At 42.4% G+C, this 14613-nt stretch overlaps 1 protein-coding gene across 3 annotated transcripts in view; it reads left to right on the forward strand.

Annotated features, from left to right (window-relative positions):
* Positions 1-14613, forward strand: part of MET (MET proto-oncogene, receptor tyrosine kinase) — a 131129-nt gene that overhangs the window by 106430 nt on the left and 10086 nt on the right. For all 3 annotated transcript variants that reach the window (XM_017535059.2, XM_017535058.2, XM_037740804.1), the window contains 2 exons: positions 1588-1697; positions 2905-3070. In XM_017535059.2, coding sequence (XP_017390548.1) covers positions 1588-1697; positions 2905-3070 — 276 coding nt within the window. The remainder of the gene's footprint in view (positions 1-1587; positions 1698-2904; positions 3071-14613) is intronic.

Consider the following 14613-nt stretch of genomic DNA (forward strand, 5'->3'; position numbering starts at 1 on the left):
TAAAGATATTATTCAGCCCAAAGAATAAAGCATTCCTTGGCAGTGAATTTTTTCACGTAAGGTGAATTGACCTTACAAAGCACACAGCTGCCCTGACAGACCCCACTTTCCCGCTTCAACTTTTGTTATTACCCTGATGAATTAATGTGGCTGGACATGGTACCTTCTCTAGGGTAGTGTTACTCCAGGGCTAAAGCATGATAGCAACTTCTTGTTATCTGGAACAGAGTAGTGCCGGATTGGAATTTTTTAACTCAAGGAGTTGATACTGAGGACAACCGCAAACCCAGATGCATCTTAAAGAGAAACCTAAAGCCAGGAACTGGCCTTTCTCTGTGCTGTGTGCATTGAGGGGCCAAAGCTCTTCTTGTAGGAACCCCACTGACCACATCTTGCACTGACAAACTCCTCAGGGAATGTTGAAGAGGGAATACCCAATTCCTGATTGCCAGCCAGTGACATCACCAGACTTGACATCTGAGTGGTTTGGGGTGATTCCTTTCTGAGCCTCCTCTATTCACAGTGTGTTTCTAATGTTCTGACATCTTGTGCCTTGCTGACCCTGGAAGGGCTGTCCCTCCCAAGGCTAGCTTATTCCTACAAATAGTAAACAACTTGCCTTCAAAACATACCTGTCATGTGCAATCCAGAGCCCTTACTTAACCTCCTTTATCAAGCTCTTACACTTTGGGTCACTATCCGCCCTCCCTAATCACCCCAAGGGCCCAGTTCCAGGTGACTGGGAACATCCCTGGAGCCAAATTGGCTAGTTCCAAACCTGCTTACCCTGCCTTACCAGTTCCTTCCAAGGGAAACTGCAATGAAGCCTCTCCTCATGTTTTTCCCCTCACTCCCTCTGCCTCCAGACTCCAGGGCTTCCCCACATGACCCTGCATAACAGTTTGTGCCCCTTCCTCTTGCAAACTGTGAGTAGCAAACTATCTTTTCAATGGCAATTGTTTCCTGTTCTGTGGGCCTCATCAGACCTGGAAAATAATAAAACTACATTTTTAAAATGCCCCTATTTCCCCATCTGGAAAATGGAGCCTGTAACACCTGTCTGACAGAAGTGTAGAAGCAACCATAATTTATAAAAATAACTAGCCTGGTGTTTTGCATACAATAAATACTTAACAAATAGTTGACCTATCAATGGGGCAGACTTTTTGTTGTTGTTTTGTTTTTGGAGACAAGGTCTCTGTCACCCAGACTGGAGTGCACTGGCACAGTCATAGTGCACTTGCAGTATCCAACTCCTGGGCTCAAGTGATCCTCCCTTTTCAGACTACTAAGCAACTGGGACTACAAGTGCACATCACCACACCAAGCTAGTTTTTTGTGGGCAGTGGATGGGAGTAAAAAGACAGGCTCTCACTGTATTGCCCAGGCTGATCTCAAACTCCTGGCCTCAAGCCATCCTCTTGCCTTGGCCTCCCAAAGTTCTGGGATTATAGGCTTGAGCCCACCAAGCCCAAACTAATTTTTGAGACAAAATAGTTTTTTATAAATAAACATTTCAGAATTCTAAGATCAAAATCAGAAGAGTAGATGCTTAGTTTATGCTTTTCCAACTTTCTTTGATTGCAGAATCCAACTGTAAAAGATCTTATTGGCTTTGGTCTTCAAGTAGCCAAAGGCATGAAATATCTTGCAAGCAAAAAGTTTGTCCACAGAGACTTGGCTGCAAGAAACTGTATGTAAGTATTAGAATCTCTGCGACCACAGTCCAAATTAAGTGACAAGGAAGAATCTGTTTCCCACTGTTCAATGCTAGTTAGGCTGTTTTCTCTTCTTATGCAAAAGTCCTTTATTTCTGTTACAATTTTAAATGGATGTGTAAGCCCTGGGGATGTGTGTGGGACTTTCAGACTTTATCCAACAGAGAATTTAAAAGGATTCTCCATAGGGGGTCTTACACAGCTGTTGTGCACTTTTGCTTTTCTCAGTCCTTCCCTCCAGTAGCTCTCCATGTTGTGGTTTCACACTGCATTAGTGTTCAGGAGGGAGAATTTGATCTTCAGCATTTGACAGTGAAAAGGAGAGGGCTGGGAACACAAATACCAACATATTGCAACTTCCCAAGAGTGGATTTGAAGCCAGCTTGCAGAAGCCCTACCAAAAATGGTATTTGGGAATGAATATACAAAGAACTTTATTTGCGTCTGGCTGCCTGGCTGTATAACACAACAGTCAACAGTTTGTAATTGAGTTCATGCTTTCCCTTGCATAGCGGTGATTCGTGACTTACGGTATGTGTGAATGAAAGAGCTGCGCTATTAATTTCCTACCTTGGTTTTGGTCAATGTACCAACATAAAAGCCAGCTTAAACAGAGGATGCGTAGCCCCAGATAGCGGAAATTGATTTTTGTTGCATTTTGCTGTTTTTCTTAGATCCTTTACTGTGTATCTTAGTTCTCTATTACCTCAGTGGTGGGATATATGAGTTTTGTGTGCTAACCTACCTCACTTAAGAATGAAAAAGTAAAGTATCAGTCCCCTGTCATGCTCTTCCATAAAACTGAGTATTGCTAATAAGTGGACAAGTGAAGACTGGTGATTTCTTGGGGAGTCAATTGGCATACTCTATTTAGCAACCAAAGAAAACCCCTAGGAGAGGCAGCCTTGCTACTGCAGATCTACATCAAAGCAAAAAGGACTTTCTTACGCCATACAATTCATGATCTCTTTCCTCAGCCTGTTAAATTGGCAATGTCAATGTCAAGCATTTTTATTCAGGAATTCTGTTGTTAATTTAGTGTTAGTCAATAGAGGCTAGATGAAGTACTTCCTTCAGAAGTTATGGATTTCAAATACTGAAGCCACTCGTTTAACCTGCAGATATTCAGCATCATTGTAAATTATTCTGTTTCAGCCACTGGTAATAATTTTTGTCCTTTCTATAGGCTGGATGAAAAATTCACTGTCAAGGTTGCTGATTTTGGTCTTGCCAGAGATATGTATGATAAAGAATACTATAGTGTACACAACAAAACAGGTGCAAAGCTGCCAGTGAAGTGGATGGCTTTGGAAAGTCTACAAACTCAAAAGTTTACCACCAAGTCAGATGTGGTAATGTATTGATCATCTCTGACTTTCTCCTCTTTTACTTTAATATCCAACTTTGTCTGAAGTTTTATGGCTACTTAATTTTTAAAAAAACTCAACACCACCAATTTCAGTTTTCTTCATATATAAAAATGGACTTGTCTGATATGTATACATTGTATATTTTCATAAATTCACTCATTTATTCAAAAATGTTTGTTGGGTAGGGCAACATACTGGTTCCTTAAAAAGCCCAGAGCCAAACCAGGCATGAACCCTGTTGGCCAAGAGATTTGGCTCATAAGGGAAGAGATGAGATGGTCAACAATGACTGTGACACAGGTGGACTGGAATGAGCCCTGATTCTCATAGCCCCAGGTGAACAAGAATTCCACATCAAGAAATCTGGAAGCTGTAACCAAGGCAGTCTAGCAGTGAGGGCATGATCCCTGGGTCTAGCTAGACAGGTGCCTTCCCTTATCTGCAAAGTCCATCCTTCTTGCACAAAACACAAAAGGTATGCACCTGAGTGCTAAGGCTGGGAGAAATACTCGCCTGGGCAGCCAGATTCACTGCATTCCTCCTCCACCCTAAGGAGAAGTATCATTTGAATTGAGCTAAAGGATAGCAGGTTTGGAGTTGGGTAGCTGGGCAATGGAAATACCAATCCAGGTGAGGCAAAGGAGCAGGAAAGTTAAAAGGAAACAGTACTTAGTTGATTATTTAGCAAGAACAGAATGCACAGAGGGAAGTTATGAGAATAAACTGAGAAAAATATATTTATACTAGGTCATAGAGTTCCTTGAAAATGGAACTAGAGAGTATGGAATTTATTCTCTGGTCATGTGAAAGCAAAAACGTAATCAGATTAGACTTCAATCCTTCATCATTGTATTAGTCTGTTCTCACACTGCTATAAAAAAATACCGAGCTTGGGTAATTATAAAAAGAGATTTAATTGGCTCTACAGGAAGCATGGCTGGGGAGGCCTCAGGGAGCTTTTACCCATAGCAGAAGGCAAAATAGGAGCAGGCATTTTACATGACAGAAGCAGGACCAAGGAGGCTGGGTAGGTGCTACACACTTTTAAACAACCAGATCTCCTGAGAACTCCATCACAAGCATAGCACCAAAGGAAAAAAATCTGCCCCCATGGTCCAATCGCCTCCAACCAGGTCCCTCTCCCAACTTCAGGGATTACAATTTAACATGAGAGTTGGGTGAGAACACAGAGTCAAACCATATTGTTCCACACTGGTCCCTCCCAAATCTCATGTTCTTCTCACATTTCAAAACGCAATCATGCCTTCCCAACAGTCCCTCAAAGTCTGAACTCATTCCAACATCAACTCAAAAGTCCAAGTCCAAAGTCTCATCTGAGACAAGGCAAGTCCCTTGTGCCTATAAGCCTGTAAAATCAAAAACAAGTTAGTTGCTTCCAAGATACAGTGGGGGTGCAGGCATTGGGTGAATGCTCCCATTCCAAATGGAATAGCCCTTTGGCTAAAGCAAAGGGGCTCCAGGCCCCATGCAAGTCCAAAACCCAGCAAGGCAGTTATTAAATCTTAAAGCTCCAAAATAATTTTTTTTTACTCCATATCTCACATTCAGGGCATGCTGATGCAGAGTGGGCCTCCAAGGCCTTGGGCAACTCCACCCCTGTGGCTCTTTTCAGTGCCTGCAGCTTTTCCAGGCACATGGTACCAACTGTAGATGGATCTAACATTCTGGGGTCTGGAGGATGGTGGCCCTCTTATCACAGCTCCACCAGGCAACGCCCCAGCACTGAGGGGAGGTCTCGGGGAGCTTTTTACCCATGGCAGAAGGCAAAGCAGGAGCAGGACCAAGGTGGCAACAAGCTCTCACCAAGGGGGGAAGTGCCACACACTTTTAAACAACCAAATCTCCTTGGAACTCTACCACAAGAACAGCACCAAAGGGAGAAATCTTGCCCCATGATGCAATTGCCTCCTGCCAGGCCTCAACACCAACACTGGGGATTATAATTCAACATGAGGTTTGAATGGGGACACAAATCCAAATCATATCATTCTCTAAGATGACTTGAAAGGAGTAGAAGCAGGAAGATGAAGTGAGAGGTGGAACTTGAAATAAGACAGAAGCTGAGAATGGAAAGGTAGAGATGGAAGGCAGAGCATCTGAGAGGTAGAATCAAAAGTATTTACCAAGGAATTGATAAAAAGTCAAAGATGAGCAAAAGTACATGCTGGTGCAATAACACATATGTGAAGCACAGAAGCAAAAGCTGAACTCAGAAGAAAAATAACAAGCTGAGCCTTGAACACACTGAGTTTGCCTTGAGAGTAGAATGTTCAGGCAGAGAAGCCCATCAGGCAATTGAAAGTGTGGACCTGCAGCTTGTAAAAAATGTGTTATTCAGCTTGGGCTGCCATACAATAGACCACAGACTGGTTGGCTTAAACAATAAAAATTTAGTTCTAACTGTTCTGAAGTCTAGAAGTCCAAGATCAAGGTGCCAGCATAGTTTGGCTCTGTTGAGGGCTCTCTTCTTGGCTTACAGATGGCCACCTTCTTGCTGTGTCCTCACATGGCTGAAAGAATGAGAGCCAGTTCTCCAGTGTCTCTTCTTAGAAGGGCACTAATCCCAGCATGAAGGCTCACCCTCATGACTTGTACTTTCCTGCTCCTCTGCCTCTCCTGGATTGATATTTCCTTATCCAGCTGCCCAACTCCAAACCTGTTATCCTTTAGCCCAATTCAAATGCCACTTCTCCTTAGGGTGGAAGGGAAATGTGGTGAATCTGGCTGCCCAGGTGAGTATTTTTCCAAGCCTCAGCACTCAGGTGCACGCCTTTTGTGTTTTGTGCAAGAAGAATGGCCTTTGCAGATAAGGGAAGGCACTTGTCTAGCTAGACCCAGGGATCATGCCCTCACTGCTAGACTGCCTTGGTTACAGCTTCCAAATTTCTTGATGTGGAATTTGTGCTCTCCTGGGCCTATGAGAATCAGGGCTCATTCCAGTCCACCTGTGTCACAGTCATTGTTGACCATCTCATCTCTTCCCTTCAGAGGTAAATTGAATTACCTCTAAAAGGCCCCATCGTTAAACACAGTCACACTGTGTTAGAGCTTCAACATATGAATTTCCAGGGAACACAATTCAGTCCATAACAGGGGTCAAGGCTGGGAATATGCTTTTGAGAGTCCAAAAGCAATTATTCAATAGAACCTATGTGTATAAAGTGAAAAAGACAAGCAGTGAGGTAAGACACCCAGGAGAAGAGACTACCATGAAAGTCCAAGGAAGAGAAAGTCTCAAGGAAAAACTGGATGCTCAACAGAGTCCACTCTACTCAGTACACCAGAAGGGTCTTGGAAGCTGAGTAACTTGAGTGATTTGGAGGTCTAGAGTGTGCTGAGGAGCCCAGGTGTTGAATGGAATGGAGAGTACACTTATTCTATTCACATGTTGTAAATCAGAGGACTGTGATGTCTGGAGATAGAGAAACACTTGATGTTTCACTCCTTCAGGATAACAACTAAAAAAGGAAAATGTGCAAACAAGGTAGTCAGAAAATAATATCTACAGAGGGCATACACTTGAAGAGAAAGGTTTGGTAGCTTTTGAGAGATGATAGGGCAGAGATCTGAGTGTGATGTGGGAAGCAAGAAGTCATCTTATCTACCTCTCTGTGAATCAGCAATAGGGAGAGGTGTGGCCCCTACTGGCAGGAGTTCCAAAGAAATTGTGACTTCAAGGGAAAGCTGAGTTTCCGTTCCTGTGAGGAAGTAGGAGAACTATTAGGGAATAAGTTAAGGTGACTGGGAGTTTGTTCTCAATAAGTAAGTATGTCATAGGTCATGATGAAGGATGAGGACTTTGGCATGCATGAGACTGATAAGAGAAAGGGATAGTGCATTCTAGAGCTTAATGCCTGGGATTTTGATCCTGAAAGATTCTGACAGAGGTGAAAGAAGTGGGTGCTAGAGAGGGAGACTGGGGACATGTTAGTGACAGTGGCAGGTGAAGACAAAAGGTAGGGAGAATTAACCCATCCTCCAGGAACACACTGTTCATTCAGACTGGAGTGTTAGTCTGTCATTAAGAGCCAGAGCCAACTTTTACAACTCAATGATAAGACTGTTTTCGTCTGTTTTGTGCTGCTATAACACAATACCACAAATTGGGTGATTTATGAACAGAAATGTATTTGGCTCACAGTTCTGGAGGCCGGGAAGTCCAGGAGCCCGGGAAGTCCACATCTGCTGAGGGTCTTCTTGCTGTGTCATAACATGGTGGAAGGCATCACATGCATGTGAGAGAGTGCAAGAGAGAGCAAGAAGTGACCAGACTCATGAAAAACCCACTTCCACAATAATGAACTAACTCCCAAGATAGTGACATTAATCCACTCATGAGAGTAGAGCCCTCATGACCTAAACACCTCTTAAAGGTCCCCCCTCTGAACACTGTTGTATTGGAAGGGGATTAAGTGTCCAACACATGAACTTTGAGGGACACATTCAGACCATAGCAAAGGCAAAATTATTCAATTTTTTAAAGAAGGCAAAAGACTCGAATAGACATTTTACCAAAGAGATGTATGCATAGCTAGCTAGTGAGCACATGAAATGAAAACATATGCCCACATGAAGATTTGTACATGAATGATCACAGTAGTGTTATTCATAATAGCCAAAAAACAAAAGCAATCTTAACGTCCATCAACTGGTGAATGGATAAACAAAATGTGGTGGGTCCATACAGTGGACTAAACCATTCATCAACATAAAGGAATTACTGATGCCTACAACTGCATGGATAAACCTCAGAAACATTATGTTAAGTGAAAAAAGGCAGGTTTTTAAAATTACATGTTGAATGGTTCCATTTATATGAAATTTCTAGAAAGAGACAGAACTATAGAGTCAGAAAACAAATCAGTGATTGCCTGGGGCCGAGAGAAGGAGTGAGGATAAACCACATGTGGGTGTGAGGGAAACTTCAGGAATGTTGAAATGATCTAAAACTGGACTGTGATGATATGATAGCTGCATGTCTATATAAATTTACTAAACATCGTTGACTATACACTTAACAATCGATGAGTTTTATGATCTATAAATTATACCTCAACGAAGCTGATTTATGAAAAAGAGTCTGTTGAAATTTTGGATGTTTAAGGCAAGTGTTGGGATTCTAAGCATCTTGACAGCCACATACTCGCAATAATACCACCACCTCCCCAAGAAACACACAGACAGCACAGAGGCCAAGGTTTCTCCCGTAGCCACAGTCACTCAGATACCTGACTGGAAATTTACATAGGTTTCTGTAGATAGGATGGTAGAAATAGGATGCTATTTCTCTCTCCCTCTCATTGAAAGACACTATGCTGTGCTACATAAAGGGCGAACCTGAATAATCTGTACATAATGCTGCTTTGGGAAATGGTTATTGATTGCATGGATAAACTTGCACAATGTTTTACTTTCTAGAACAGCACAATCTTAAATGTTGACATGGAACATTTCCAAAAGCATGTAATGAGCTGTGTGTATGTTGAAACCTACGAACAAAAACTTGCCTGCTTGTAGATTGTGTTTTCTTTCTAGAAAATGCCCGTACGGAGTTTGGCTAAAGTCTGAATACTCTTTAAATCCATTCAAACAAAATCAGAGTGTCACAACACTCGAAATCACTCACACCCTCCTCTGAACCCTGTTGCAATGGGTGTTGCAATTGTATTATACACTGTTTCACACTTAATACAAGTTCTTCCGTTAAAGTCTATTGACTTCCTTGTTCTCAGCCCTTATCTACCTCATCTTTCCGAAGCATTTAACATTGTTGTAACGCTCATTTTTCTTGAAATTTCCTCTTCGTTTGGTTTCTGGGACACTGAACTCTGCTCTAGGTTGTTTTATTTATCTTCAATGGCTTCTCTTCCTTCTCTCACTTCTTAGATGTAGCTGTCTTCCAGGATTTTTGTCCTTAGAGGGTCATCCTCCACCAACAATTGGAACCATTTCCATCAATAACCACCTTTGATTCTCTCCACCTGTTTGTCATCAGTGTCACAAATTTACCACGTTCAAAATCAAATTCTTTCCTGCCAAACCTTTAGTTTCTCACTTCCTGGCTTCTATTAATGGCATCACCATTATGTAATGTACCCACTCCTCATTCTTTTTAGTGTTCAGTTCTTCAGGTTTTGACAAATGCATGCAGTTGTATAACCACCACCCCCACAATCAGGACATAGAACAGTTCCATCATCCCAGAAAATTTCCTTATGCCCCCGTGTAGTCAATCTCCACCCTATCCCCAAGACCTGGAAATCAGAAAATCAGATTTATTTTCTGTCTCTAGAGTTTTACTTTTTCTAAAATGTCATATAAATGGAATCATGCAGTCCGTATTCTTATGAGTCTGTCTCCTTTTACGTCACATGTTATATTTCAGAGCTATCCATGTTGTTGTATCAGTAGTATCAATATATCAGTAAGACATTCCTTTCTTATTGTGGCAAAAAAATACATAAAATTTACTATCTGAACCATTTTTATTTTTTTTTTAAGTTCCTGGGCACGTGTGCAGGATGTGCAGATTTGTTACATAGGTAAACATGTGCCATGGTGGTTTGCTGCACTTATCAACCCATCACCCGGGTATGAAGTTTGGCATGCATTAGCTATTTATCCTGATGCTCTCCCTCTCCCCCCGCCTCTCCCCAACAGGCCCTAGTGTGTGTTGTTCCCTCCCTTTGTCCATGTGCTCTCATTGTTCAACTCCCACTTAGTGAGAACATGCAGTGTTTGGTTTTCTGTTCCTGCATTAGTTTGCTAAGGATAATGACTTCCAGCTTCATTCATGTCCCTGCAAAGGACAGATCTTGTTCCTTTCTATGGCTGCAAATAACCATTTTTTAATCAACAATACAGTATTGTTAACTATATAAACATTGTTGTGCAACACATCTCTAGAACTTTTTCATCTTGGCAAAACTGAAACCCTATATCCATTAAACAACAACTCTCCTCTCCCTCCCCCAGCCCCTGCCAACGACCATTCTACTTTGTCTAAGAGTTTGGCTACTTAGATACCTCATATAAGTGGAATCATGCAGTATTTGTCTTTTTATGACTGATTTATTTCATTTAGCAAAATGTTCTCAAGGTTCATCCATGTTGTACTATATGACAAGATATCCTTCTTTTGAAAGTCAGAATAATATTCTATTGTACATATAGGCTACATTTTCTTTATCCATTCATCTGTCAATGGACATTTAGGTTTCTTACCTCCTGGCTTTTGTGAATAGCACAGCAGTGGACATGGATGTAAAACTTATCTTTGAGGTCCTTTTTTCAGTTCTTGTGGATACACACTCAGAGATAGGATTGCTGGATCATATGGTAATTTTATTTTAAATTTATTTAGGGACCTCTCTACTATTTTCCACGGCAGAGCAGTTCATTCTTTTTTTATTTTTGAGTAGTATTCCATTATACAGATGTACGACATTTTATGTATCCATTCACCAGTTAAACAACATTTGGGTCCAGGCAAGGTGGCTCATGCCTGTAATCCCAGCACTTTAGGAGGCTGAGGCAGGCAGATCACTTGAGGTCAGGAGTTTGAGACCAGCCTAGCCAACATGGTGAAACCCCGTCTCCACTAAAAATACAAAAAAAATAAGCCAGGAGTGGTGGCACACACATGTAATCCCAGCTACACGGGAGGCTAAGGCAGGACAGTCTCTTGAACCCTGGAGGCGGAGGTTGCAGTGAGCCGAGATCATGCCACTGCACTCCAGCCTGGGAGACAGAGTGAGACTCCATCTCAAAAATAACAATAATAATAATAAAGAACATTTGGGATCTTTCCAGTTTCAGGCAATTACTTATACATAATTGTAATGGTTGTAACCTTCGCTTGAAGGTTTTTCTGTGAAAATAATTTTTATTTCTCTTGGGTGAATATCTAGGAGTAAGAGTGAGTAACTGAGTTGTAAGATAAGTGTCCATTTGGGTCCTTTTATGAGAAACTGCCAACTATTTTTCAAAGTGGCTGTATCATTTTATGTCCCTACCGTATCAATTTATACTTTTATGAGAAACTGCCAACTATTTTCCAAAGTGGCTGTATCATTTTATGTCCCTACCAGCAATCCGTAAGAGTTCCAGTTATTCAGCATCCTCTCCCACACTTGACATTGTCAGTTTTCTGAGTGTTAGCCATCTAGTTGGTTGTAACGATGTCTCATTTTCTTTTTAATCTTTATTTCCCTGATGACTAGTTATGTTGAGCCTCTTTTCATGAGCTTATTTGCCATCCTTATATCACCTTTAGTAAAGTATCTACTCAAATCTTTTGCCTATTTTTTTTAAGTATTTATTTTCTGGGGTTATTTTATTGGCTTGTTTTTGTTTATTATTGTTTAATTGTTAGAGTTCTCTGTATATTCTGGATACAGGTATCTGCTATCCTATATGTTTTTGCAAATGCATTTTTTTTTTCTTTTTAGATAAAGTCTCACTCTGTCACCCAGCCTGGAATGCAGTGGCGCAATGTCAGCTCACTGCAACCTCCACCTCTTGGGTTCAAGCAATTCTTATATCTCCGCCTCCCCAGTAGCTGACATTGCAAGCGCAAGCCACCACACCAGGCTAATTTTTGTATTTTTAGTAGGGACAGGGTTTCACCATATTGGCCAGGCTCCTAATCTCAAGGGATCCACCCACCTCCGCCTCCCAAAGTGCTGGGATTACAGGTGTAAGCCACTGCCCCACAAATGCATTTTTCTAATCTGTGGATTACTTTTTCATTTTTTTACCGGTATCTTTCAAAAAGCAGATGTTTTTGATTTTGTGGAAAATTTTATCAGTTTACCAATTGATAAAACTTTATCAATTTGTCCTTTTTTATTATTTTATCAATCCTGGTGTTGATACTGTTTCTCCATGCATGTACTCTTGAATGCTCAAATTTGCCTGTCATCATTCCTTGCTTACCTCAGCAGCAATCCTCTCTATCACTTTTCATAGCTTACAACCATCTTTCACATTTAAACATTCCTTTGATTATCACTTTCAGTAAAGTTAGGCCAGAGATTCATCAGATGAGCTCACTGCTGGTGCTCAGATGTCCAAAATGGCTTGACTAATGCTATACAGTAAGCATGGATGATAGAGCTCTCATGCCTTGAAACTAAAACTGATTTGCTTCCTAATGCACATGAATTATACACCTCACTCCCCTCAACACACACACACACACACACACACACACACACACACACACACACACAGAGCTTCTCTTTTCTTGGTCATCTTTCTAGTCAACATCACCCTCCTCCTTCACCGTGCCTCCCTTCACCCAGCTGTCAGCCCCACGATGCTTCCAGGGGAGTTTGGAGTGCAGACAATACAGTGCTCTTCCTGGAAACTGCCTTCCTCTCACCTCCTTGTCTCATGAGTCCTCCAACTCTCTTCCAATAGCCACTTATTGCCCATGTCCTTCAATTCCTTGGAAAATTACCCAACTCTGTCCCCCTTTTTTGTGAATTTGTCTCCAGACAAACCTATATGTAGCCTAGGCTGTCAGACAGGGAGACCTGATCACAGAGCTTTGGCTTCCTCATCCTAAAATAGAACCAATTACATTACAGGGTTGCAACCAAGTACAATCCATTATAAGGATTAAATAAGATGTTTTATAAAGGATATAATGCCTGTGCATGAAGCATTATATGACAGATATGCTCTTTCACCACCCTAATTCCAGAGTAAAGCCTCAGGAGCTTCCGTGTTGTAGGTATGCAGTGGCGATCCTTACCTATTCTTATTCAGAAATCTCCTACCTGGGCTCCACATTGTGAATCAGGTTCTTTTTTCTGTTATAAGCATAGTGCTTAGCAGATGCCATCTCCCTGAGCACAACTCAGCCATGTCCAATCGATTTCAGTCTAAACCCCCCGCCCTTTTTTTTTTTTTGAGACAAGAGTCTTACCCTGTCACCCAGGCTGGAGTGCAGTGGCAGGATCTTGGCTCCATCTCCTAGGTTCAAGCGATTGTCCTGCTTCACCCTCCCAAGTAGCTGGGATTACAGGTGCACACCATTATGCCTGGCTAATTTTTGTATTTTTAGTAGAGACAGGGTTTCACCATGTTGGCCAGGCTAGTCTCGAACTCCTGACCTCAAGTGATCCACTTACCTTGGGCTCCCAAAGTGCTGGGATTACAGACATCAGCCACCTTGTCCCACCCTGTCTAACCCACTTTCACAGCACAGACCCGTTTCAATCTTATCTGTCCCTAATCTCTTCCCCTACTCCAACATGTCAAACAACATGAACTATTATGGTTTAGAATACACGTGCGGCCAGGCAAGTTGGCTCACGCCTGTAATCCTAGCACTTTGGGAGGCCAAGGAGGGTGGATCACCTGAGGTCAGGAGTTCAAGACCAGCCTAGTCAACATGGCGAAACCCTGTCTCTACTAAAAATACAAAAATTAGCTGGGCATAGTGGATGCCTATAATCCCAGCTACCTAGGAGGCTGACTGAGGCAGGAGAATCGCTTGAACCTGGGGGACGGAGGTTGCAGTGAGCTGAGATTATGTCACTTCACTCCAACCTGAGTGAAAGAGTGAAACTCCCATCTCAAAAAAAAGAGAGAGAGAAAGAAAGAAAGAAAGAAAGAAAAGAAAAATAAAGAACACATGAATTTGTGATCTCTTACCCCTGGCCCAACCTCTCCACCCAAAACTCTCTCTGCCCTCATATTACCTGTACCTATAAAACAAAGTCTCCTTGTTTCTCAAGACCCGCCTTACTGTTATTCTCTCCCTGTAGCCTTTCTCAGTACCCCACTATTATCTCTGACTTTTGGCAACCTTTGTACCTCTTTGACATTACTGCTGTATATTGCAGCCATTATCTTATTGTCCTGTGTGACGCTTGCCTGCGCAATTCTCTTAACCCTGTACATTCAGTGCTGGGACCTATCTAGTAACTTGAACAGTAGCCTGCTTGTGTGTGATCAAGGGTCAATTGATACTTTCTAAACTGATTTTAAATTTTAATGAGGGGGAGAGGATCCAAGATGGCCGTTTAGGAACAGCTCAGGACTGCAGCTCCCAGTGAAAGCGCAGAGGGTGAGTGGACGCCACATTTTTATTGCCCACAGACTAGGAAATTCCTGGGCAGAGGTGCTCCATGGTCGCCAGCGCGGCTGTTTCGGCCAGCGTGGCTGTGCCGGCCGGGGCCACTGCTTTGCCCCGCGCGGCTGCTTTGTCGGCGCCCCGGAGCAGTGGTTCTCCATAGAAAATACACTGGCCCGGGTGCCCTTTTGGCTGGCGATTGGAGCCACGGGAAGTCGCCCATTTGTCTGTTTAAAAAGGGGAATGAGCAGGGAACCAGGACAGTAGATTCCAGGGCAAAAAAAAAAGAAAAAAAAGCGCCACAAACCTCAGTGCCGCTGTTTAAGCCAGCGCAGTGAGTGGCCGCAGGGGAAAACAAACAGACCCCGGCGCCTCTTCAACAGGCGGCTGGAACACCAACTTAAAAAAGGCTCTGAGG

Source organism: Cebus imitator, unplaced genomic scaffold (assembly GCF_001604975.1).
Source record: "Cebus imitator isolate Cc_AM_T3 unplaced genomic scaffold, Cebus_imitator-1.0 Scaffold90, whole genome shotgun sequence".
NCBI lineage: Eukaryota > Metazoa > Chordata > Mammalia > Primates > Cebidae > Cebus > Cebus imitator.